Source organism: Sceloporus occidentalis, unplaced genomic scaffold (assembly GCF_023333645.1).
Source record: "Sceloporus occidentalis isolate IW3139 unplaced genomic scaffold, rSceOcc1.0.p SCAF_1, whole genome shotgun sequence".
Lineage (NCBI taxonomy): Eukaryota > Metazoa > Chordata > Lepidosauria > Squamata > Phrynosomatidae > Sceloporus > Sceloporus occidentalis.
The window spans coordinates 147,699,072-147,726,591 of NW_028316981.1; the positions used below are offsets into that span (position 1 = coordinate 147,699,072).

A 27,520-nucleotide genomic window follows, 5' to 3' on the forward strand; every position below is an offset into this window, starting at 1 on the left:
AGAATATTTTTCACTTAAAAATTGAAAAAACAGCTGAAGGATGAATAAACAAATAATATTCTCTTGCCACACTTTTATAAAGGTAGCATTATTTTGAAACATGGGGAAAAGGCAAGAGTGAGGACTCATTCCATGTTCAAATAGCTGGTGTGCATTTGAGCCCCAAATCTTGGCTGCCTTGAAACTAAGTGACACCCCTGAGTTCTCTTGATGTTATATTTGTCTTTAAGCAACACACATGTCTGCTTGCATCAGGTGCTTATGATTTCCATACGTGGCTTTTTGTTATTGCTAACTGCCCTCAGGTTGACTCCAATTCATGGTGCCCCTGTGGATGAGACACCTCCAAGACTTCCTTTCCTCTATTGCTCTACTCAGTCCCTGCAAACCCATGCCTCTGATTCCCCTGACTGAGTCCATCCGTCTTACTTGCAGTCTTTCCCTCCTCCTTCTCCCCTCTACCTTTCCTAGCATTATTGGTTTTACTAGCGTTCCATGTCTTCATACAACACTTGTACACAGATGTTAAGTTCCAACATAGTAACGTCTGAAGCAAGCTTTCTCAGGGGATTGGTTTTACTGTTACAGAATTCATGAAATGGTGGGTACAAAATCACCAGAAGGGTAGGTGTGAGATTCAGAGTGTTATAATTTGTTCCATAATAGTGCTGAAATATTCTTCATGTTGTGAACACACCCATGACCTATGTTCATAATTTCCTTGCTACTACTTCAGTTCTTTTATTGTTTGTGAATGATATTACTGTTTTCATTTTCAATATTTTCAGAATGGTGAAGTACTCTGACCAGTTCTGCTCCAATGACCCCATAATTTCGGGATGCCTCCCCAGTAACCCCTGGGAATCAGATGATGTTGATTTTTGGGAGCTTAATGCAAAGCTGTATGTATTGCATTTGCCATCAGTTTGTGAATTATATTTACCCTCAAATGATCCCCCCCCCCAAAAAAAATCTGGAGCTGTTTATGAATAACTCTCTCCTTCTTGCTCTTCTGTTTTACTTGATATAATTAGTGGTAGGGTGCCTCTCCTGATTTTTTCTGATTTTTCCTATTGTCCTCCTGGTCTCTTGGTCTTATTTTCTTATTCTTCAAACAAGAGGTCAGAACTGAAAGAGCAGCTGGTAAAGCACCAGTATTCTTTCTTGATCCTTCAGAGATTATAAAGGGCTGGTGGTGCATGGTTGTGGACAAAAACAAATATTTCTTGCCCAGAGGGACCTGAGGAGGGGGGAAAAACAGCTTTTAAAGGCAAATTGCACAACAAGGTTCTGCAGGTGCTACTTCCATTTTTTTGTGGAAAGGGAAGCCCAAATTGCTGAAAGCCACCCTTTATGCACTCCTGTTTTAAAGGGAGAAGCATTGTTTAAAAGGACAGAAACCTTGCAATCATATTGATGAGATCTTCTCTTGTTTACTAGCTACACTCAGATGTAATATGATTTTATTTGTAAAATAAAGAACAGACATTTATAATATGATAGAGCAAGAGCTCAGGACATTAATTTTGCAAAGTGATTAGTTGCAATTCCAGTTTTCTAAACAAAAATGTATGTTGCTTGTTGCATTAATTATTTTTTGAGAGGGCAGTAGTATTGGCATTTACCTCCTCAACTATTACGTAAAGTAGTCAGCGACTGTTCCTTCCAATTCTTTAAAATAAGTACCGTTCAGTACTCATAAAAGCATAGGACCCTGCATGCTTCTTCTTCTCTAATTTCCATTCACATTTCCTTCCTCAAATGGAGAACAGAGCAATGAAATATGATGATACAGCAATGCACTGCTCTCAAGCCATTCTAGGAAGTGTGGCCACTGGCCATTCACATTTCCTGGGATGGTCTGAGAATGATGCAGCATCATATTTTGCCATGTTGCTGTTTATTTGAGAAAATAAGTGTGAGTGGTAATTGGAAAAGTAATAGCATAGTGGTGCTGTGCTTAAGTAGTGTGGGATCCTTGTTTTGATGTGACAATTAGAGAACATCCCCCCTCTGCATCTCCAAGCCACCTTGTTACAGCGCTATATAAATAAATAAAAGTTAATAATAATAATAATAATAATAATAATAATTTTAAATCCTCCCTATTGGAAGTCATTATATTATTTTGCAAAGACAGCACTGTTTGTCCTTGTTTACCTCCCTAATAATGTATTACATGTAACAGTATTACAGTAGAGTCTCGATTATCTGACATAAATGCCGACTGATAGTTGGATAACCGAAAATGTCAGATAATCCAGAGGGTCATTGTCCCCAATGACAGCGCGCACGCACCCGCACTGCCATTGGGGACAAAAGTCCCTCGCCTCTCCTCCCTTCCTCCTCCCTCCCTCCCTCCCTGCTTACCTTAGTCCTGTGGCTGTGCAGGACAGGCCTGGGCCGAGGACGCAGCCTCTGCAAAGAGGCCCGGGTGCCTATCCTCTGTGGGTGCGGAGGACAGGCCTGGGCTGAGCACCCAGGCCTCCTTTTGGAGGCTGCATGCTTGGCCCAGTCCCCTCCTCTGTGGCTGCAGAGGACAGGCCTGGGCTGAGCACCCAGGCCTACAACAAAGCCGCGGAGGATAGGCTTGGGCTGAGCGCCCCCCAGACCTCTCCTTTGCGGCTTTGAACCTCCTTCCCTGACCTCTCCTCCAGGGAGAGAATGAGGGATGGAGGGAGGGAAGGAAGGAAGGGAGAAGGAAGAAGGGAGGAGGGGAGGGGATTATCCAACGTCCCATGCGCACTCATGAAGAAGCATGGGACATCAGATAATCCAGAAGGTCGAATAACTGAAGGTTGGTTAATCAAGACTCTACTGTACTTCTAATGCACTATTTTCAAGTTCTATAAAGAGCACTGTGGCCAGTACCAGTTCAAATGAAGCAAATGTGTTATGAATCAAAGCAGAATCTTTCATTACAGTAATCCTATCATATACATCTAAAATTAATTATTTTAGTGGCCTTACCTTAGGAGTTCACTGTAGTGTATCAAAAAATGTGGAAAAATCTTTTTTTTTTTAAATTATAAATTTTATTATTAAAATCAAATACAATTATTTACAACACAAAACACCATTAACTCTCATACAAATTAAACATAAAAACAAGAAAAAGCAAAATTCAGATAAAAATAAAAATAAAAATAAAAATAACCTCAACACAACACATTCTATATTACACTATACATAATGCCTAATAACTTATACTAAAGTATACACACAAAAAACTAAACTAAGTCAGAAAATAAAGAGAAAAATAGGAAAACAGGACCATACACAACCATACACATTTAAAACATGACCTTCCCGTCCTTTAAGCTGAATATTTATAATATTTCACATATTATGACTTTCCTTTACTTATTCTTATATTTCTTTACAAAAGTTACTTACTTTTCTTTTAATTAAATCTTCTATGTCTTTCTTAAATGTGTAAATATATAAATAGTATTGTTTATACTTTTGATATCTTTCCTTAGTGTACTATTATCTTAGTAACTTTTATTGAGTTCTTAACATTATTTTACTTTTACAATTGCCAGTATATTCATGACATCTTTTTTCCTTAGCACTTTAACATCTTCTTAACAATCCTAAGTACATCATACACATCTTAGGCAGATTTCATTTTTTCCCCTTCTCTGATAAATATTTCATAATTGGTTCCCATTGCTCTTCCGCTCTATTAGCAAAATCATTCCTAAGTAAACATGTCAATTTAAAAATGTGGAAAAATCTTTTTGCAGCTCAGTTGGGATATGTGTTATAGGCTTAAAACGTGAGAATAGATTACTGGTAATAGTTTCAGTTTCACAGAAACTGATTTCAAACCACTTATTTGTAATTAAACTTTTTCAGGGTGGAAATCCCCACCAAAGCACGAGTGGAGAGATGGGCCTTGAATTTTAGTGAGCTGATGCGGGATCCCAAAGGCCGCCAGAACTTCCAGCTGTTCCTGAAGAAAGAGTTTAGTGGTGGGTGTGAAACTGTGCCTACTTTTCTTTCTTTTGGTTTTGCTTTTACGGTGCTGGAGGACATAGATATCACAGTCAGCTAGCCGAGATGAATTTCATTTGCAGAACACCATTTTCTCCTTTTGCAGTAGTTGAGGTGATCTGAGGTAAAAGTGCATCCACAAAAAAAGGAATAGTTCTGTCAATTATAGCTTTTACGGATAGCCTCGGTATGGAAGAAGTCACCTGTTAACTTAGAATATAATCCTTTTGTGTCATATCAAAGGGGCTTAAAATGCAAAGCTCCTACACTTACAGTATTTAAAGAAAAAGGGCATGAAATAAGGGGACTAGATTAAAGGGCTCCGATATTTTAATATTTGTGTAGAAGGGTGAATTCTAGATAAGGCAGCTTATCATAGTTTAGTTACCATATGTCATCCTTTTTTAGGACATGTTCTTTTTGTCAGAGCTAAAATTCCTGCCTTGGTGGATTTTTAAAATGTCTGGATTTCCTTACCAAGTCAGGAATGGGGGTGAAGTGGGTATTCAGATAGTAAATCTCTGAGGAGGAGGAAGAGAAACATTCCAGGTTAAAGTGAGGTGAAGGAAAGCAGCCCCCAAAGCAGCCAGCCTCAGTCCTGTGAAGGTTACTCAGTGGCCCAACAATTTCCAGCTGGGTCAGCAAGGCTACCGCTGCCTTTGTCACTGGAGCTGTCATCCTCCTCTGACCCACGCAGAAGGCCTGTCAGGGAGGAAGATGGTGGAATGGAGAAAGTTGCCCCATAGCCATTGCCAGAATGGTTTCAGCCACAAGGAAGGCCTATCTTGTCTGTTGCAGTGACTCATATGAGGAGTGGTGGTTCCTCTTACCTTATAGGATATTTAAGGCAAGAGACATCATAGCAATTGATGTTTTAAAATCAGTCAGTCAATAAATGTAGCCTCTCCTTTTACTTTTCCGAATGTGGTAACACTGTCATAGGTGGTGAGGTGAGAAAAGCTACATCTACTGATCTTCCTTCTCCCAGAAAACTAATCAAGGCCTTCTTTTGCATTTGGCCAACTGAGAGTGATAGCAATTCTGTTCTGGATATTTATTTAGAAGATTTTATATAATGTATTACTATTTCTTTTTCCTTCTTAATTCAGGGGAGAATTTGGGTTTTTGGGAAGCTTGTGAAGATCTAAAATATGGAGACCAATCTAAGGTGAAAGAGAAAGCAGAAGAAATTTACAAGTGAGCATAGTATAAAGTTACAAAATTCTTCCTCGTGTCTTTTATTAACTTCCGTATAGTGTTGTTTATATAAAAAATAAATTATTAATGACAGAGTAATATTTTATTTGGAGAAGATTGTAAAGCACTGATAATCCAGGCAATCTGGATAGAGGATTCATTTATTGCCCATATACCCCTGCCACAAGATATATGAAGAAGCAACTTGAAAGTGAAATCTCATGTGAATCCATTTTAGAAATCTAATCAGTAGCATACTTACATGGAAACCAGTGCCATGATATTCAACAGTGTCTGGTAACATCCACACTGCAGAAGTAATCCAGTTTGATAACACTTTAATTGCCATGGCTCAGTGCTATGGAAATCTGAGAATTGTAGTTTGTTGTGGCATCAGAGCACTCTGATGGAGAAGGCTAAATATCTGACAAAATACAATTCCCAGAATTTCATAGCACTGACAGTTAAAGAGGCAGTGCAGATGCAGCCTGAGAAATAATTCTAGCAGTTTTTTTCTAGCACTGGAAGGTTTGGTTAGCCCCAGGATCTGGGACCTTTGCATTGGCAAGACTTTATAACAGCCTGATTAAAATGTCAGTGAAAGCTATAGAAGAGATTCTTAATGTTTTCTGTGGATGGTTGTGTCCACACTACATTAATGCTGGAAATATAGGAAGGTGCATTATACTAAAGCAGTACTGTCCATCCTGATTAGCAGCAGTGGATCTCCAGCATTTCCAGTAGGATTCTTTCACAGCACTACGAGGAGATCCATGGTGTTCCCTGGTGGTTCCCTATCCAAATGTTACCCAAGCCTGACCTAACTTATCTTCTGAAATCAGTTGAAACTGGGTGTCTTCAAAGTGTATTATTAGTACACTATTAGGCCATTATTATATAATCGTATTAGTATTTATGTATCACTTATATGCCCCATCAAGGCCTTAAAATGAATTTTAGAATTACATAAAAATAAAACTTCATCAAGACCAATAAAATCACAACAAAACAAAATAAAACACACACACACACACACACACACACACACACAGCAAAACAATTTTAAAAGATTGTAAGTTTTTCTGCAATAGGTATGTCAGTGACATGGTGAATTTGCTCCAGACTTCAGTCCAAACATTAAAGAAGCCGTCCAAGATACTGGACCTGTTTTGGTTTTTTGTTTTTAATTGGGTTCAGCACCTTGAGTAGCTCCTTTAAATTTGGACTGAAACCCAAGGCAGATTCCCTGCTCCAGTAATATGGAAGCCATCCACTCTCACTGTCTTTCTTTTTAAGCAGAGGGCCTATGACTACTCTTTTAAAGAAGTATTCACAGCCTCCATCAACCATTAGCTAGCTCTTTCCTGGCTGCTTTTATCAGTCAGGATGTACACAGGTTTAATAAACAAGTAGTGGCCACAGTCTTCCAAATAACATATTCAGTTTGAAACTCATTTGTCAAAACTGGAAGAAACAGTTGCCATCATTTCACCAGAACTTGCTATCCAAGTGTAAGTCAGAGTTGATAAGCAACTTAAAAAAAAAAAATCAGCAAAGTACTTTGCAGTTTTATCACAGCTGGTTAGTTTCCAAGGGATCCTCCTCAGTCCCCTGGAGCCTAGAATGTAATCAGCTCTTAACCTCCTGAAACAACACTGTGTTGGCACAACAAAGACAGATAAGAACATTTAAGGCAAAGGGGATCCTTAAGCTTTGGGTTCATTGGTAAAAAGTGATGGGGAGCAGAACATTTAGATTTACCTTGGTACCTGAAGTGTAGCCAAGAGTCCGTTAGGGGAATTTTATTATTGTTGTTATTAGCTCAAATATTGCAAGAGGGGGCCTGCTACGACGATCCCTCCCAGGATCGCCCTCCCGATATTTATACCAAGAGACCAGGGTATCCCAATAACTGAAGCTGAGACAGATTGTAATAACTAAATGTCTACTTTATTGAAAACAGGGGGAACACACTCAATGCACACACTCACACACACATTCAAGGCTCAGGAAGGTAGGTTGGAAATATGGAAAAGATGTTTAGGCTTTGCTAATGGTATACTCACCAAGATGTAGTCTTCCTCGGGGAAGCGAATGGGATGTGGGACAGTGAGACAAGTCTGCTCCGCAACCTGGGTTTGAGCAGAAATGCCGGCTACCAGAACAGAGGTCTAACTGACGTGGAGTAAGTAGACCTTTGGGATGGCGCGCTGAGCAGCAAAAGTTGGGACTTTTTATAGGCCAAATCTGGCCTGAGGCAAAGAGGCTGGCTTGGCCGAAACAAAGGTGTTTAATTGTTTTCTTTTCACCTGGATGTCTGGATCTGATAATATCAATGACTTAAGTTGTTCGGACAACAGACTTGAGGAGGGGGTGATAGCTTCAGGGAAGGCAAACCTTCTTACTCTTCCTTGCTTAAGATAATCCCTTTATGCGACTTCCCAGACCTTCTAAGATGTTAATGTGGCTGCTCCCCTCAGGGGAGGTGTACATGTCCTCTCGCTTTGCCAGTAATGGCGGACAGGCTTGGAGTCTGGCCAGGGGTCATCCAAGGGTTATCATTGATTCCAAAATTTATATAAAGTAGCATGGGTAACAGAAGAACTTGTCTGAATTCTTTTTTTACCTTATTTTTCAATTGCAGAACCTTTCTGGCACCAGGAGCAAGACGCTGGATCAATATTGATGGTACTACTATGGGCATCACAGTCAGAGGCCTCAAACACCCACATCGCTATGTCTTAGATGCTGCACAGACTCACATTTATATGCTGATGAAAAAGGTTTGTCATTTTGTTTATAAATCCACATGGTCAGCTAAGTCACATCACTATAACTCCAAAACAAAATTCTTTTAAAGGTAGAGTGTTTGCATTTAGTCCAAAAGTGAATCAACTAGTGAGTTCCACGTGTGTTTGAAGAAAACACATTCCAGAAAACTAGTCTTTGAACAGCTCCCTGTAGAGTTGGCTCAAACCTTATTTTGACTATGCAAAAATAACAACAACAAAAAAGACAATTTCAGTTCCTTATTTGAAAAAGTAGGAACTGGTGGATGTGTCTTCTGCATAAATGTGCTCATCTAAGAATTAAGGGCCCTCAGTGCATTCAATGAAGTGGTAACCTTTGACATTTTTACCAAAGGTTACAAAGCTAAAGTTCTGGATTTCAGTAGCAGTTCCCTAGAATTTTAGGGTCTCCCTTTCTAGATTATACCTCCTTCTTTGCCTTATGGCTGATCTATGAACAAGAATTGCAATTACCTGAATAAATAAATTGCCATTTTGTGTCATTCTGAATGTTTCAGATTAATTGATTCATACAGCCAAAAAACATTTAGTAGGCCACCTGGTTCCATGGCACTTCCATGTCCAAGGATAGAACCATCCTACTTCAGTTGATTAATGCAGCTCCATCTACAATATAATAGGATGTGCCCTGCAAACCTATTTATATAGTAATAGTTCCTACTACCAGCTCGAGTAACAGACCTTTAGTATTTATACTACAGAACATTTAAGAAGGCAATTCCAATTTCTTATTTGCAACTGTAAGTGTAAATCCACTTGTGACCCACTGAATCAACAGAACTTACATAAATGTTGACTTACCGTGTTAACCATTGATTCAGTGAGTCTATTTTAATTGCAACTAACAACTTGATTTAGGCCTATCATTCTAAAACCTGTACTTTAAAAATGGCAGTGAAGGGCTTCTGGTACACTTAGCCCTTCTAGATTGGATGCTGTGGTATCTGAGAAAATGACTTAATTGGCCCCAGCTTCATTGTAAATTCTAACCACATGAGCATTAATTTAGCCACAGGTTTCCATAATGCATACATATTTAATGTGCAGAAGAGATGTTCTCTTGTATTACTGGGTGAGATTCTGTTCTTTCCTCTCCCCCACTCCCAGTCTCTTTGACTCCTAAACAGCTGTAAAGAGAGATGATTTTAATTAGGATGCTTGTAATCTATAACCACCAGTTTCCTTTTCTTCTCCCCAGTAGGATTCTTATGGTCGCTATTTAAAGTCTCCAGTATACAAAGAAATGTTGTCCAAGGCAATTGTACCACAAGAAGCAGTGAAAAAAAGGCAAGTCAGTTGGGGTTTAATTATGTGTTATTTGGTGCTGGTATACTTGAGGGCACTAACAACAAAATACAAGACCTGAAGAAAATTGGACGTGATTTAGATATTTGCATAATTTAATGTACATCTTTCATGGGAGAAAAAAATGTCTGGCTTAAGGGGTGTGACTATTTGAATCTTTTACTACATAGGTAAAGATTAATAATTTCCACAGATTTTTTTTCCCAACTGCCAGAAAATGACAGTACAGTATTCTCCTGGTATTCACACATCCCAAACTGATTCAGGAAATGATTCAGTAAATTATTTGGAAATAGTATTTTTATGTAAAAATGTGGCATTTTTTGCACAAAAGACATTTTCACTGAAAGAAACACTACATATTTTTGTGCACAATTGCTAGGGTTTGTGCAAAAAAAAAAAAAAAAAAAAACCATCAGCCTTACACTAAAAATACATAGCTATCTGGACCCTGTTCCCTTCCCGCCACGAACTGTTTTTTTGATAAAATCTCCACATTTTTAACACAAAACAGCAGCAGCAGCAGCAGCAACAATAACCTACATATATTCCTGTTCATAATAATTTCCCAGAATATTTCAAGATCTGCAAACACCAAGTGAAAGAATTCTTGCCACTGTCTTATTCTTATCATCCAGAATCTCCGAATAACAGAAAACCCATTTTTCAGCCGAATAATGGCAAATATTATTTCAATCCCTATTAGAAACACACCATAACTCTCTTTTTGAGTGAGGTGCACAGATGCTTTCTGTCAGGAAGGAATAGATTGGTCTTTGTGGGAAAATATTTTGCTTTAACAACAGTTTACATGTGCGGTAACCACTAAAATAAAAATTCCTCTTCTGATGGTACTTTAAAGCATAGCTAAACAGAAATAGCTGCACCTTGTAGTACTATTTGTTGTCATGGGAACCATCCTACAGTAGTCTATTGTGAAAGCTTCTGTGGCTGATTTACTGACATCCAGAAGTAGCCATAACAAAATTAACTTGTTGTCTGAGCAGAAGAGGCACCTTGCCCCAAAGTGGTAGGTTGAGTTGTTTTTGTTGTTTAGAGCATAGACAAAAATAAAGGCAAGCCAATATGGTGGTTTGAGTGTTGGACTATGACTCTGGATACGAGGGTGTGAATCACTGTTCACTCATGGAAACTCATTGGGTAATATTGGACAAGTCACACTCTCTCATCCTCAGAGAAAAGCAAAGGCAAAAAACCCCTCTGAACAAATATTGCAATTTTTTATAGGGTTGCGTTAGGGCAGGGGTAGGCAACCTGCGGCCTGCAGGCCGGATGCGGCCCGGCAAGGCCTTGGAACCGGCCCCAGCCCGGTCCTGCCGCCGATTGCCGCCGGGGCCTTTGGCGTCTCGCGCGAGGGGCATGGTGGGGCAATTGTCTATAGAAGCCTCAGAAACATGCATTTATCTTAACATTTTTTTAAAAATCAGCAAATTTTTTCGTGTGTCCTCCATTTTTTATTTAAAAAGTGCCCTCCATTTGAAAATTTTGTCCTACATTTGTCCCGGTTTATTTATTTATTTAATTTTTTTTTTAAAAAATATTTAATTATTTATTTTTTGGCTTCGGCCCCCCAGTTGTCTGAGGAACAGCAACCCGGCCCCCGGCTCAAAAGGGTTGCCTACCCCTGCGTTAGGGTCTCCAAAAGTCAGAAACAACTTGATAGCACACAGCTGACAACAACAAAAATAATAAAATGTCTAGCATGCATGCATGGGTACATGAGCACACATACACACAAGGAGTTGAAATATTTGTATACCACTTCTCATTTTAATTCAGTCCTAAAGAAGATTACAGCATCATGAAGAATTAAAGCAATAAGAACAACAAGGCTTTCCCCAATGAGTATTGCATGCATTTTCTCAGTAGCCTTATAGCTTTGTACAGTAGGCATTATCCTCATCTTACAAAGTGAACTGGCTAGGGCTAAGAAACAGAGACATCTCTAAAGATTACCCAGTGAGTTTGTGACAGAGGAGAGATTTGAAATAGAAGTGCACCCCTTGTTTCCCATATGAACTCTGCCTACCACTTTGTAGCCATTGGGCACTAAATCCTACATGCTGTAAAGGCACAGGCCTGCTGCTGGCTGTGTAGACAGCCCAGTGGAGAAAGGTATTGTGGCCCTGATGATAGCCATTAGAATGACCAATATCAATCAAGATGAATTTATAGGTTTAAAAGATCATCTAAATGTTTTGCTGGGCTAGAGATGGTTCTCATCTACTATTGATGACATTCAGATTCCTCTTGAGAGTTTAAGACTTGGATCTGTCTGAGCTAGGGAGAGTTCAAGTTAATCCGTGTAAGATTTGTCTAGACAGAGAACTGCCACAGTTTAATTAAAACCAGATTTGAGAGAAATCAGATTAAGCATGTGTTTGAAATATAGGCTTGAGTGCTTTATAACCAACTGTTTGGAGGCTGATTCATATTTTCTGTGTCAAGTTAGGTTTGCTGTGCCAAAATATGTTTCCTCCATTAAGCACACAAAGTGTGAAAGGTAGATGTGACTGCTTAAACATGAAGTGAGGAAACACTGGGGAGTGTAGACAGTTTACAGCTTCCATCATACAGATCCCTGAATGCTGAGTATCAGGTATCTGACCATTACAAGTGCATGTTTGGGTCAGGGACCCCCCCCCCCCCCCAATATGACACTAGTTCACATGTAGCAAACAGTTGAAGCAGGCTTTAAACTGTCAGACTGCAAGCGTCTACCATATTTTCCTAGGAGTAAAACTCTATCAAACTTTGTGGAATATACTTTTGAGTAAACAGGTATCAGAGAAGGATGTACACTTGGTAGGGCAATGCACTCGGAGGGACTGGTGTGGCTACTGGGCAAACGAGAAAGGGTGTCACCTCTCTTTCCTGCTCACCCAACAGTCCTTTGTAGGCCATAGCACTACAGCCCTCAGCAGCGCCTGCTGCTGAGGGGGAGGTGGTATCTTCACAGTCCGCATGGCTGCGGGGCAAGCAGCCATCTCAAGCCCTAAACAGGTGCTCTGGAGGCCACAGTGCTGCTCCCCTCAGCAGAGGTCTGGGTGGCCAGGGGGCACTAGGTGATACCAACCACAGAGGTGCCACTGCTAGTTGGAAAAGGCTCCAAGGAGTTTGCAAATGCCAATTTCAGACTTTTATTTTGAGAAGCTCTGCAACATCTGTGAAATTTATGCAGTTTGCAGCTCAAAAATGGCCATCCTCAATGCACTTTTCAGGTGCCACTATCCTTTGTTGTTCACTGCCCTCTATGTGAGGTTTTTTTTTCAGCCTTGCCACATGAAATCTTGTTTGTTAGTCAATGGATTTGGATATAATTAATACTCCAGGCAGTTTCTTGATTATGCTAAAATGAAGAATGTGCAAGGCAGGCAGGTGTTTCACATGAAGTGCTGTTTTATATTTCTTTTGAATCAAGCAAGGTTATTGATAACCAGGGAGTATCTATGGGTGGGGGAATGGGCACATTTCTCCCCCAATAAGAATTCTGCTCCCCCAATGTATTTTTCCTTAGGTCCCCAAATTGCTAACTTTGCAAAGAGTGAGACACTGAGGATCATTCACACTGAAAATGCTTTATATATTCTGTGTCCCCATTCCCTTGGTAACTTTGCCTTCTCTTTTTCTTGGGGTTCCCAAACTGTGTTTCTTTCTGTCTGATATTTTAAGATACTGTAATTCTAGAAGATTATGAAATGAAGGGGGGAAATTGTCTTGGGTAGAGAATTCTTATTTGGGACAGCAATGCCTTAATGTTGTCTCTCCCTCCCATATGTATTTATTTAGGTATTTATATCCCGCCCTTCAGCCCTAATGGCTCTCAGGGCGGCTTACAATATTATTTTTAATCAGACAGTTCCCTGCCCTCAGACATGAAACAAAAGGAGAAGGGAATAGTGGAGGGAAAGGGGATGAGGTCCAGTGGTTCTTCTCTCCCTCTAAGGCCTGGACCAAGGCAGATGGATTGGAGGGAGGGCTCTTCCTTCTTCCAGGCTAGTCCTGATGGAACTGGACATGCCTGGCGAACTCCCTCTCAGGCCGGCAGATGGCAGTTGCGGAGGGCGGAGTCTCCTTCCTTCAGGCTTAGTCCTGATGGAGCTGGACTTGCCCGGCCAACTCCCTCTCGGGCCGGCAGGTGGCAGTTGCGGAGGGCGGAGTCTCCTTCCTTCAGGCTTAGTCCTGATGGAGCTGGACTTGCCCGGCCAACTCCCTCTCGGGCCGGCAGGTGGCAGTTGCGGAGGGCGGAGTCTCCTTCCTTCAGGCTTAGTCCTGATGGAGCTGGACTTGCCCGGCCAACTCCCTCTCGGGCCGGCAGGTGGCAGTTGCGGAGGGCGGAGTCTCCTTCCTTCAGGCTTAGTCCTGATGGAGCTGGACTTGCCCGGCCAACTCCCTCTCGGGCCGGCAGGTGGCAGTTGCAGAGGGCGGAGTCTCCTTCCTTCAGGCTTAGTCCTGATGGAGCTGGACTTGCCCGGCCAACTCCCTCTCAGGCCGGCAGGTGGCAGTTGCGGAGGGCGGAGTCTCCTTCCTTCAGGCTTAGTCCTGATGGAGCTGGACTTGCCCGGCCAACTCCCTCTCAGGCCGGCAGGTGGCAGTTGCAGAGGGCGGAGTCTCCTTCCTTCAGGCTTAGTCCTGATGGAGCTGGACTTGCCCGGCCAACTCCCTCTCAGGCCGGCAGGTGGCAGTTGCGGAGGGCGGAGTCTCCTTCCTTCAGGCTTAGTCCTGATGGAGCTGGACTTGCCCGGCCAACTCCCTCTCAGGCCGGCAGATGGCAGTTGCGGAGGGCGGAGTCTCCTTCCTTCAGGCTTAGTCCTGATGGAGCTGGACTTGCCCGGTGAACTCCCTCTCAGGCCGGCAGATGGCAGTTGCGGAGGGCGGAGTCTCCTTCCTTCAGGCTTAGTCCTGATGGAACTGGACTTGCCCGGCGAATTCCCTCTCAGGCTGGCAGATGGCAGTTGTACATACTTGTTAAACCATAAGAACAAAATAACAGGCATCTCAAATATGGCATGGGCATCTGTACTGCAGTTAAACCTTTTTGACCTTGTAAGTGTCCGGGAAAGCAGCCAAAGGGCTGATAAGGCAGCTAGTTCCCAAACAAACAACCCCCCTCCCAGCACAGCAAAGTCAGTGTAAGCTACACAGTCCTGGAGATTCACAGTAGTTCTATCAAAAGGGATTACCAAGAGAATTGTCAGACGGTCCGAGGTTCAGGGCAACAGATAGGCAGGTCGATAAAGCAGTTCAAGGTCAAGGTTTCCGGGTAGTCAAGACAAGAAGCCAAAGGAGCCAGAGACAGAGTCTTTCCTCTAAAAGAGTCAGATATCCACTGGCAAAGAACCACACATGCTCTAGGTGCTTAAGAAGGCAAGGAGCCGGCCTTCAGCTGTGTCTGATTACGAAGACGCTTCTGATAAAGCCTCCGAGATCTTCGAAGGCCCTCTCTTTCTGCTCGACGCTCATTGAAGGTAGGCACACTGCCCAGATCCTCCTCCGTGTCCACAGCCTCGGCACCAGGCAAACTTGACTGCTGAATCTCTGGAGGGGCCATAGACTCTGCTCCAGCAGAACTAGGGCCAGCCTCTGGCTCCTCCATTACAGGTTCAAGCCCCAGGGGCTCTGGCTCCTCCATTACAGGTTCAGGTTCCAGGGGCTCTAGCTCATCCTCTGAGTCCTCCAAGCCATCCTCCAGGCTGGGCATGACAGTAAGTGAAGTTGAAAATGATAAATGCAAATAATTATTCTTCGATAGTAAAGTCATTGTCACATTGATCTTTCTAGTTTAATAAGTGGTTACTTCTCATATGCATGTAGCTGTGCATAGACCTTCATTGGATCTCATAGCTGCTACTTACCATGTATTGAGCAGCTACCTGCTGCTCTTTTGTTCATAAGAAACATTTCATGCATGAAATTGCTGAAATACAAACATCATGATGATTTTATATCATAACTTGTCAAAATGGGATTTCAGGTCAATAATTTTAAAAGAAAGGGGTGAAAGGGAGAGTAGGAAATAACTTTTGCAGCTGATAGGAAATAGGGATTCCTTCAGCCAGGTGGTATTTCATAGAATCATAAAATCACAGAGTTGGAAGAAACCACAACGGCCATCCGGTCCAACCCACTGCCATGCAGGAACTCACTATCAAAGCACACCTGACAGATGGCTATCCAGCCTTTGTTTAAAAACCTCCAAAGGAGACTCACCACATTCCGAGGGACTAGCAAATTTGAATCAAAGTATGGATGACCATTTCATCTTGTAAAATAAAAAAAATGGGGCGGGAGTTCAAATGTAAGAGATTACATACTACACCATTGATATTTATCTGTCTTTTATACTATGTATACATCATACATTCATTTTTAAATGTTACATAACTTATCTGCATAACTGGAATGCTCAGCTTCACAGCTTGAATGCCCTTACTGCTGGATGGCAATAGAGCTGGACCACTCAAAGATCGGTCAATTAGTGCAGCAAAATGAACATACAGTTTCTTGGGCAGAGGATTCAATTTAATGTCATGCAAATGGACCAGAGCTAGTGCAGTGGCACTTCTCTGCTGCCTTTCCCCTTACCTCTCACATCCTGCCATGTTCTTTTTAGATCTGTTTCAATTATTCCCCATATACTCTGAGGATATATGGGGAACTCCAAATTAGATTCAGCACTATGGATAATTAAAATTCAGGCTTAAATTTGGAACAGATTCACCAACTCACTGCCAAAGCATAAAGAGAAACCCTCTCAGTTACATGAGTATTTGTGTCAGCAAGTTAGATAGATAACTTTAAATGGGCTATAGTAGCACCTGGATAGAGAATAATTTGGAATGTGTGTATATAAATATATGGTGGATTGGAGAATCTTCCATTGCCAAATCTCCACTGCTGCATTCTGTACCATCAGCATTTGATGGCATCTGGCTTCATAGTCTTTGGCATAGTTTCAAAACAAATAGCTGTGAAAGCTTTCTTAAACTTAGGGAAAGTACTCGTAGTCAAATAAGAAGTTCCATTATGATAATGTTCAGATTTCCAGTACCACATGGAAATGAATTAAGGTAAATTTAATATCAGCTGGGAAAGATCCTGGAAATCTAAATCTAAAAATTTGATGTTGGGTAACCCAGTCTTTAGTTTTGCAATATAGAATTTTGATAGATGACAGTCACTTTCCTCATATTGATGAAGGCAGCCTGTTCTTCAAGGGTTTTGAAGTACTAGGAGGCAGAGCTAAATGTTTGGAAATAGTTTTGCAAAATTTATAGTTTTGCATCCTAAGAATTACTCCAGCTCCTTAATTCTGCTTTATGGTGAATCTGACCTACCACTTTACTTTGCAAAAGCTTTAAGATAGGAACAATCAGAAAATCACTGTTAGCATAGTAAACTTGTAGTGTACCACATAGCCATAGTATCTATGGTTCTAGCAATCACAGATTTCATAATTTCCACATGAGTTGTCCTGGAAAAATTTAGTTGAAAAATAAGCCAAGATATTTTAAGATCTGAGTTTGATCATTGGATGGTTAGCTAACGGCCAGCAAAATGTGTAAATCTTCTTTCCAAAGACCATTCTTTTGGCTTTGCACCATTTATCACTAATTTTTCTGTAGAAATATATACATTGCTTAGGGTTTAAATATTTCTTGTAGGGTTTGTAATGTGCAACAAAGAGTCCTGTGGCACATTAAAAGTTAACAAATGTTATTTGACATAAGCTCTTATGAACAGCAGCACAATTCATGATATGCTTCTGAGTAAACTTGTTAGTCCTAAAGTCACCAGGGGACTCTTAGTTGTTTTTGGTATACCAGGCTAACATGGCTACCCTCCTGGAAGCATGAAACACTGGTGTGCAAGCAGTGACAAACACCAACATATGTACTGCAAACCAGCTACCTAAAATTGGCCTCAATTTAAGGATAAAAAAAGAGATGAGATGAAGACCTTTGAGTTTACCAGAAGTTGCTGTCTCCCTTTGAATTCCATCCCACCCTTTGATTCATCTCTTGTCTGGATAAACAAATCAATGAGTTTAGAGAATGTTATCCCAGGGTAATTGGTTTTGTAAACAGGCAGTGATTAATCCATCAGTACATAGTGGTTTCTCCAAAAAGCGCCTACGTTCCTTGACTCTCCAGCCACCTCCAGATATATTTGCCTTTCGCTGTCAAGCACAGTAACCCTCTGTTTTTCTCTCTCGCCCTCTTATTTCCTTTCAGCTCCAATAATCCATTTGCTCGCAAACACCTCCGCTCCAGCCCCAGCCCTGTCATCTTGAAGCAACTGGAGGAGGAAGCCAAGGCTAAAGAAGCAGCGACCGCTGTGGACATCACCCAGGTTATGAGCAAGCTGGATCGTAGAAGCCAGCTCAAACCAGAGGCCCCACCTGCTAAGTAGAGCCCAGATGTTATAAAGCACATTGTGTGTGTGTAGGGTGTGTGTGTTGTGTGTATTGGTGGGGTGTGTGTGGAATGAACACAACTCTAAAGTGGAGCCTGAGTGTAGGGTCAGTACTTCCTCCCCCTGCCTGCAGGTGTCAGTGGTGCTTCGCCATTAGTGCGCAGAGCCTCTCTGGCTGGGACCCCTCCCTCCACACAGCATGCTGTTGCCATGGCACCCAGAGCAATGTGTCACTTTGTAAGCCATCGCTGATTAGAACCACCGTAGAAACACAGATGGCAAAAGAGTCGCTTGCTTTCCCGCCTTGTATCAAATGCGCTCGTTTTTTTTACAAGCCGGGGAACCGTGTTTTCTGTAAACTGCCTGAAACATCCCTCCTAAAGCTAAAAATCCAAAAGTCAGGTGCCATAGCAACTGCCTGCTTGCCTTCTGCTTCTTCTCTCACCGTCTGGAGGTGAGGGAGGCAAGGGGCTGGAGGAAAATGTGCTGCCAGACACACACACACATAAACACACGGTAGAAGTATGAATTTGGTTTCCAGCTCTACAGCTGGAGGTTGAGCTGTATTGCTGAAAGATTCATGCTCTGCCAGAGGAGGGAAAGTTCAGAGCTCAGGAAACTTACTCTTCACATGCTGGGGAAAGGAGGCGAATGGGGAAACTCCAGCCCGGGTGCACATATTGCAATTGCACACACCAGATTTAATATAGTTTGCTCACACGGTAATGATCTTTGACTGTCTTCTCAGATTCATAGGGCAGAGTATTTTCCATTTATCTTCGGAATGCATGCTTACGAAAATTGTAGGGGTTCTATTCAGTATTAATGTGTATAAGAATGGAGCCAAGAGGTTACAATTATTTCAGTTTAATCATTATGGAGGGACCCAGTGGCTCAAGTGGTTAAGATGCTGACTCTGTTGATTGCAAGATTGCCAGGTTGGCAATTCGAAGTTTGGGTGCCACATGATGGGGTGAGCTCCCATCACTAGTCCCAGCTTCTGCCAACCTAGCAGTTTGAAAGCATGCAAATGCAAGTAGATAAATAGGTACCACTCCGGTGCGAAGGTAAACAGCATTCTGTGCAATCATTCTGGCCACATGATTACAGAGTAGTCTCTGACAACGCTGGCTCTTTGGCTTAGTAACGGAGATTAACATCACCCCCTATGGTTGGACACGACTTGACAACCTTGTCAATGGGGAATACCTTTTACCTTTACCTAATCATTATGGAGTACACTGACATCAGTTTGTGTGCATGAGAGATATATAAATTTTCAGTGTTCTGAGCATCTACTTATTTGAGTGGTATATAAATATCAACTGGCAGAGTGTGACTTGCTCATAGCCCGATTATTTCTTACATTAAAGGATGCGTCATTTAGTGTGGAGACCATTGGCCACTTCTACCAAATTCCTAACCTCAGGGGATATTTACCAGTTACTGAAGATAATGTTTACCATAGTGGGAAATCTAACCTCTCAGTAGTGTTGGCCTGAGAGAATTTATTTCCCAAAGCAAAGGAACAGATAAAGCCCCCATACATCTCTCCAAATCCTGGTGGGCTTTGGGTATTTTAGGTGCTGTTCCAACTAAGCTGTTTTGGTATGTGATGCACAAAATCCCTTAAGCTCCTTCCCCCATTCCTGGCAGAAATTAACAATTCAAAAACAATTTAATATAATGCTTAGAATCTGCCACCTGAGGCAGCTACCTCATTCTGCCTAATGTTAAGACCAGCTCCATCTCCTAGGTAGTATTTGAGGAATTGTGAAGTTGCTGGAACATTAAGGCGGGAGACAGGTGAGTATAAGAAGAGAATTTGCTCATTATAGTTATAGGGGCTTGTTTTAAAAATGATGGTGAAGTGATTTGAAGAGGCAACCAGTCTGTGTTGACTATAAGACGCAGAATATTACATAAGTGGCTTGTCACAGACTGTCCTGGCTCTACCCATGTCTTGATGCAAAGGTTTTGAGAATTGGCCCTGAATATATATGCCAATGTAAACAGCAATTTCACCATGGGTATAAGAGCCCTCGGTAGTAGTAGAAGACCTGATTGGGTAGTTTGTCATGCAAGGAATTGGTTTCATTCTGAGGCAGTGGCCTGAGCACAGCATTCTTCTTTTATGCACAGTTTTGTAGGTTTTCAGTATGAGCTAAAGGCTTTGATTAGGGTCAGTGACTTCCAGGCTGACATATTTCCCCCTCTGGATATATATTGTCAGTAAGTATGGAGAATAAGCATTGTGAATAAGCCAAATGATTGACAATCTTACACTTATTCCTGACTCGTACATGGACTGTGGATAAATATAGGTCAAAGCCCTCTGAACTATACTGGTTGAAAGTGCTAAAACAAATGCACTCTTGACCTTCTTTGCCTCCATCATGAACTGAATCAGGAGGACCCAAAGTCTTGCTCAAAAACAACAACAACAAAAAACAACAACCACAAAACAAAACAAAATCCTAAAAAACTTGCAGAATTAATTTTATTTTAATAGTCAACACCATTAAGTAACTCCAGGCCAAGAATTATCTGAACTATTCTAGGAACTGCTTATGAGCAACAGATTGGAATTATATAAATACACAGTAGGATCACACCACCCAACTTTGCAAGAGATTAGTTCAACTATACACTTTCTACCTCTATCATTTGATTCACCTGTTCTTCAGCATAGTTAAAGCTATGTCCTTTTGTCCCTGCATTTCATAATTTCTTGCAAAACACCAGAATAACATTGAGAAACGAAGGGACAGTGGCAGAATTAGAATGTCACAATCAAAAGGCCATGAGAAAATGTAAGTTTAACAGTGACAGCAGAGCTCTCTTAAACTCTCAAGTTTGAAAATACAGTTATGGAGATTGGTTCATTAAAATATTCTGACTCTCTCCTTATCAAGACCAACATGGGACCACAGAACAGACTAGAGCAGTGGTTTTTAAACTGCGTTCTGGGGACCTTGCAGTTTATAAACTGCAATCTTGTGCAAACCAGCAGCCCTTGACTCCCCTATACGGCAGAGGCCTAGTTCTGCAATCCCATGTCAACTTTCTGTTGGAGTTGAGTGTTCCTGTTTGCAGGGGTGTGGTAAGTAAACTCTTTATCAGCTGCTGCTTCTTTGGCTGTTGGAGGCAGAAAGCTAATTTTCATCTTACTATGAAAACATACTGCATCGGGAAGGCAGGGAATGCAACCTCCAACTGGCCCCCTGCCTCCCATCCACCTCATGGCAGAGGTTGTTTGGTTCCCTTTGGCTCTGGAGTCTAGTAGCAGATTTAACCAGTGCCAGCTGAGCGTTTTTGAAATACCCTTTTGCTCACCACTGTTGACTTCTTTCTGCAAAGTACCATAGCAGGACAGTGCTGGGTAGGTTCTAGATTATATTCTCATTTCAGGCAGAATGGTAAGTAGAAGGACAGAATAAAGCCAAGAATATAGTTTGTCCTTGAATGTACAGTACTTCTGAATCCTTTGCTGTTAGACAAGCCAGTGTGGAAAGGATTTACCCCATATTAAAAAAAACCTGAAAACCTCAAAACTAATTAAACAACAGAATTGTAAACCTGTTAATAATTTGTAATGTGATGCTGTCCTCCACTTTTTGTTCTTCCTACAAAAAATGTCAATGCACATGTATGAAGTCCTTGCTTTTATTTTCATTTTCTGTTAAATGCCCAAGATAGTTTGGGCTTCACATCCTGTTAATAAAAAAGCAATGGCCTTCCACTGGAATTTCAGAATGCTGCTCTTTCCCCCCTTCCCCATTGAGATTTGTCACATTTTCATTTCTTTATTCCCTCCAGTTGAATAAAACTAGAAAGCGGAACTATCATTTTGCTTGTCTGTCATGTCTTTGTCTGCTTTCCATATGTCTTTTATTTTGTTCATGCTTTTGCCTTTATCATTTCTGTTTGAATCAGCTTTCTTTTTTAAAAAAAAAATCCTGTTGAATGTGAATCTGTAAGGGGATATGCTTGAAAGAGAAAGCTTGAACAACCATAGTTTAAGAAAAGTACCAAATTAAGTAGGCATTTACTTAATGTGTCAGCATTACATCTTGCTACATGTTTTCATCATAAGGTGCCCTCTTATAAAAATGTAGTTGGACAATTTAGTGCCCTTTCTACATTTGCTACATTTGTAGCAATTATGGTGCTATAATAGTTCCCAGAAGACCCCATGTAAATCCTGATTCTAAGTACATACAACCAGATCCTGTTCTACTTTGACTCAGAAGTAGGTACCCTTGAGATTGGTGGAAAATTTACTTCGAAGTATGTGTACATAAGAATATAGCCTTCTTGAAAAGAAGCAGAATTAAATTTTGTCACTTTGTCTTGTCTACTTCATCTACCTTTCAGTCCTATGGTAGGTAAAGAAATCAAACATATAGTGAATTAGTGTAGGAGAGCAAGAGACCACTTCGCTTTGTTCCTCAAGATGTGCTGGCTTAAATGCCACTCCACCGCATGATGGAAAAACTGCAACTAAGCAATCACAAAATAAACTCATTGTCCATACAAGTTGAAACCAATCTGTTCCTGGTTGATGGAACTGATCTGCTGGCTTTTGCTACATGTTTTTAATTTCTTAAATCACCATGGTATGTATGTACTGTATTTGTGAATCACTTTTCTATTGTGTATCTAATGGAATGTACAAAGAGTCAAATTAAAATAAAATTAATTATTAATAGTCCCAGATCTGTTTGGGGAGAAAGTTCAAAATATGAGGTGCCATAACTGTAAAGGCCCTCCTCCAGAGTCAATTGCCTAATGTCTGGAGAAGGATCTCAGAAGATGACCTTAATTGTCAGTCAGACTTGTGTAGTTTGAGCAGTTGTTCAATATTTTAATCAGCTGCCTCTTAAAACTTGCAGCCCTCCTTTTTCATATTAGAAAAAAAATGCCTTAGAAAAAGTGATGTTATAGCTTTTTAGAACTGTGACTTAGAGTGAGATAGATTGGATTAAGTGATTAGCTCTTCAAAACACAAGAAATCAGGGACATCTGGTGAAGCCAGTCGCTATGTTTAAATTCTTTACAGGCTAGAGTATTAAATAGACCAAGTCTACAACTTATGCTACAACTTTTTCGCACAGTTAGTCTCAAAGGTGCTACAAAATCCCTTTGTATACTGATTTTCCAGACTAACACACCTATGTCTCTGAATTCTGTGCCAGTGTAAGTATTCTTAATTAGGGACGCATCTTCATGTGAAAGTGGAGTTCCATAGGTGTAACCATTGTGCAAGAGGCTCCTCTTTTCAAGGTATTCATAAAAGCATCTCCTAGTATACTTTGAACCAAGGGAGAGGGGGCAGCTACTGACCACTGGGCCATGGAATTGTACATCAGCAAGTTAAGCAATTTCTTGCACAGTGGTATACCAGCTGTCCAGTGCACGCACAGCAGAGTTATCCTGGTCTAATTTGATATGCAACCCCTATGTTGGATCTTAGCCACAGAACTGAATTTTATCTTCCATCATATTTGTATCAATTTGACATACATAGATTCAAAACAACTTATAACTTGAAAGTAAATCTAACCATTGAAGCAAAGCATACATTTCTGACTGCAAATATTAAAATCACTGCATTTCCCTTACCATGTGGATTGTGAAGTTTTCTCCATTATCCTTGGATACATGTCAAATATCCCTTCCTGCTGGCTTTCATCAATGTGCCTTGTGGTATTCCATTATTTCCTCTAACTTGATCAATTCTGTTAATGAATCTTCCCCTACCTGCACCCATTTTCTCACATTTGTCTTCGTGTCTTCTCACATTTGTCTTCATCACATCAGCAGGATAGCTAAATCAGCAGGTTTGACTCGGCCATTTGCTATTGAATTTTCTTGGTTTAATTACTAAGAAAAAAAGGGGGAAAGTTATTCCTTTCTTCAAAATAATTGTTGCTTTAATATTCACCATCTGTAAGAGATGGTGAAAAGTTGCAGTTCAAAGTGGAATATTTTCTTCCCAGAACTGTTTTTGAGTGAAACTCCCTGGATTATATAAACATATATTGTTTTGTGCCAAAAGGACAAGAAATATAAAGAAAGGAGATATAAGAATACAGTAAATTATGGCTGCCAGGGTCCCTCTTTGAAGCTTTTTCTGCAGCCAAGCATATACAATTTGCATTAGGGAGATGTTTTAACTATCTGTGATTAAAATAGAGTTGATTGAAATCAATTTACATACAAAGTGATATGCAAAGTGAAAATACTGCTCAAGAGAAAACTATAATTTACAGCTACATGCAGAGAAACAGTAAGAACAATTTGAAAACACAATACATTTGCTTTTGTATTTTTAAACTGTACATCTTCATTTTCCTCTACATTTATCTGTAAATTTTTCTCATTTGTTGAATGCTGTTTTTTTGCTCTGGACATTGTGCATGTTGTATAGAAAAGCAATTAAGAAACAGATAAGTCTTTACTGGAATAAATTGTTTGGTAGGAAAGCAATGCGGGGGACAAATAAGTACTGTATTTTATACTCTTTCCCTGGAAAAACAAGATTCTGGGCTGAATTTCTTAGTGCACCAAGGAATTAAATTGGGGTGTGAATAATACAGCCCTCCAAATGTTGGACTGAAACTCTCAAAAGCCCTAGCTGGCATAGGCAGTGGTGAAGAATGCAATTCAGCAATATTTGGAGTACTGCATTATATTCCCTAATTAAATTAACAGCCTGGTTGTGTAGATATACTGGCACAATTTTAGCCGTAGTGACCTTACCTTGGTGATGTGTCATAGTGTCCATCTGCACTGTAGAAATAATGCAGTTTGACACTGCTCTAACTGCCATAGCTCCATCTTACAGAATCCTGTGATTTGTAGTTTGGCAGGGCACCAGCACTCTGTCAGAGAAGGATAAAAACCTTGTAAAAATACAAACCCCAGGATTTCATAGGAAGAAACTACAACACACAAAATGGTGTAAAACTGCATTATTTCTGGAGTGCAGATGCATCCATAGGGGGCTTTATTTGAGACTCTGTGACAATTTTAGAGTAACATGTTAATACAAGAAGACTGGGAAGAATGGACCCACTTGATCTACTGTTGCAAGAGAAGTAACATAGACTTTCTCTTACCATACATGTAACCACTGGATGAAAACATTACACTGCCCATACCACTGATCCGTCCATCCGTCCATCCTTCATTCATTAGGCATAGGTTCTGCAGCTTCTAGAAACACCTCTTCCTGCCATTAGCTGTAAAGCTGGTTCTTGGCTAATAGAGAAGGACGTTTAAAATCCTTGACTATCAAAAGCTTCTGGGAACAATAATCAGTAATAAGACATGGTACCTTAAATGGTGATCCCTGGTTAAAAATAGTGGGGTGGGATTGTGGGAAATCAAAGGAGGGCTGACTACAGGCTTTTATGAGCTTTCCAGTACGAAGAGACCCTTGTCTAGGAGGGCTGGAAGCATGAAAACATGCCTGGTGAGTGGCAGAAGAATACGCAAGTAAAGAAAATGGCACTTTGGGGACGCAAACTCACTCCTTACAGGGCAAAGCCCACCATTATGTAAGGACTAAAAATGAATGGACCACTCTGTTTCTTTTCTTTTCTTTTTTTTGGTTTGTGCAGCCCTTTATTAGCAACTAAAATAGAAGATATTTGTTGTACAACACGGGTAGTAATTGACTATACTGGGAGTTTTATTATATTCTAATACAGGATCTTTTATAAATGCATCTTTATTAAAAAGCTTCCACCCTTTTCTGTTTACAACTTGCAAAACTATTCTGAAAGCAGAAATTAGAAACTCTGTTTCTAATTTGCATGCATTCATGGAGAAATCTGTTGCCTCTCATCTGCGCATTAATCTTTATTTTTAAAAATCTGTCCCCAAAGTCATATTTAAATACTATTGTCTCATAAAATACATGGTTCTTACATGTATTTTCTGACAATGCATATATTTCAAACTATGTATTTTATCCTAAAGTACACATAAGAGGTGCTTTTTTGTACATTTTTGAGCCAAGGGCATTTGGAGATGTACAAAATCTGAGGAATAGCTGCCTTCTGATTTCTGTATTATAGTAGGAACTGTTATATCCACGTTTTTAGTTAATTCCAGCCCTCATGCCATGGTTGGATTCTCTAGAGAGAGAAAAAATATGGTTTGCCATTTTTCATTTTGCTATTTTCAGGGGTTCCTGACCTTGTAAGATAATTCAATAGAAAATTTAAAATGGACAATATCACCCATGCTCCTTTTGCTTAAACCAGGGGTGTATTCTTGCATCAAGTTGTAGAACACCCCAAATTATTTATCCAGAGCTCCGGAAGAGTATTTATTAAGTGATAGTATAGAATTACATCCAGACCAATGCTTCATTTATGTTCATAATTCTGACAAGTATGGCATTCCCATATTAATAATAGCCATGGTATGTAGAAATTAACACCAAATTGGATAGGGCAAAACATACAATAACATTTGGCTCATTCGAAATCATACCCCTGTATCTCCAGAAGGATGTCCTCTGAGAGTTCCTGACAAATGGCATACTCCTGAGCAGGAGGGAAACAAAGTGAAAAAAGTAGCATTTCATTCTGTTCTATTGGTGCTAGATAGGAAAAGAGCATGAAAAGAGGGTCAGGTGTTGGGAGGAATATCTGGCATTGCCCAGTCAGAGGTCTTGATTACACACACACGCCCCATACTGCAAGGAAACTTTGACATACATTCACTTGACACCACTGTCCTCTGCTTCCTGATTCACCCACTTCTCCCCAAATATATCGTTCATGCTGTCCCAGTCCAGTCCATACCTTGGGCCTTTGGCTTTTAAATGTTCACTAGTGTTGATACTACAATGGGACCTTGGTACCCATTGAGGTTTGCTTTCAGGACATCCCATGGATACCAACATCTGTGAAGGCTCAGGTTCCATTACATACAGTGTGTAGTAAAATGGTATCCCTTTTATAAAATGGCAAAATCAAGGTTTACTTTTTGGATTTTTTGGGTGTGTGTGTGAATATTTTCAAGTCATGGATGCAAATCTATTCAAAATTTCAGTATTTTCTGTGGATGCAGAATCCATGGATACAGAGGCCTGACTGTACTTCCAAATTTCTGACCTCTGAGCTATAGATTCTTATGCATTTCAGACTTTGGGCTTTGATGCAAGTGCCCCTTTTGATAAAACTGCTGAAGCCCTTGAGAGTTTTCTGTATAGACTCTGGACCTGTTGACATACCACTCCATAGAAAATCTTCAGAGACTTCTTGTTCTTTTTTATACAGAAACAGGCTGGAAGAACAAACCTGCCTCCAGCTAATAGAGTTTTGCAAGCACCCATATCAAAGGTAAACATTATGCTACAATGTTCTGGGCTGTGGGCATTGTTCTGGGCAATGGATTGAGATGATAATCAGTGTGAAGTTGAAGGCTTTCATGGGTGACATCCATAGTTTTTTGTGAGTTTTTTTGGGGCTATGTGGCCATATTCTAGAAGAGTTTATTCCTGACATTTCTCCAGCATCTGTGGCTGGCATCTGTGGCTTTCTCTGAAGATGCCAGTCACAAATGCTGGAGAAATGTCAGGAATAAACTCTTCTAGAACATGGCCACATAGCCTGAAAACCCTCAAAAAAACTATGATAATCAGTGTTTTTCATTCCTAACAGTGAATGAAGGGAGGGATAGACAGTTAGACACTAATGTAGACACTGCAATGTAATGTAGATACTGCAAGGAGACTTTGACGTACTTTCTTG

At 40.6% G+C, this 27,520-nt stretch overlaps 1 protein-coding gene across 2 annotated transcripts in view; it reads left to right on the plus strand.

Annotated features, from left to right (window-relative positions):
- Positions 1-27,520, plus strand: part of LOC149322377 (regulator of G protein signaling 9-like) — a 96,009-nt gene that overhangs the window by 62,008 nt on the left and 6,481 nt on the right. The window contains exons 12-18 of one of the 2 annotated variants that reach the window (XM_089540693.1): positions 789-902; positions 3,862-3,977; positions 5,109-5,196; positions 7,841-7,979; positions 9,208-9,293; positions 17,567-17,684; positions 27,047-27,109. In XM_089540693.1, coding sequence (XP_089396819.1) covers positions 789-902; positions 3,862-3,977; positions 5,109-5,196; positions 7,841-7,979; positions 9,208-9,293; positions 17,567-17,684; positions 27,047-27,109 — 724 coding nt within the window. The remainder of the gene's footprint in view (positions 1-788; positions 903-3,861; positions 3,978-5,108; positions 5,197-7,840; positions 7,980-9,207; positions 9,294-17,566; positions 17,685-27,046; positions 27,110-27,520) is intronic. The other variant, XM_089540702.1, reaches the window with a different exon arrangement.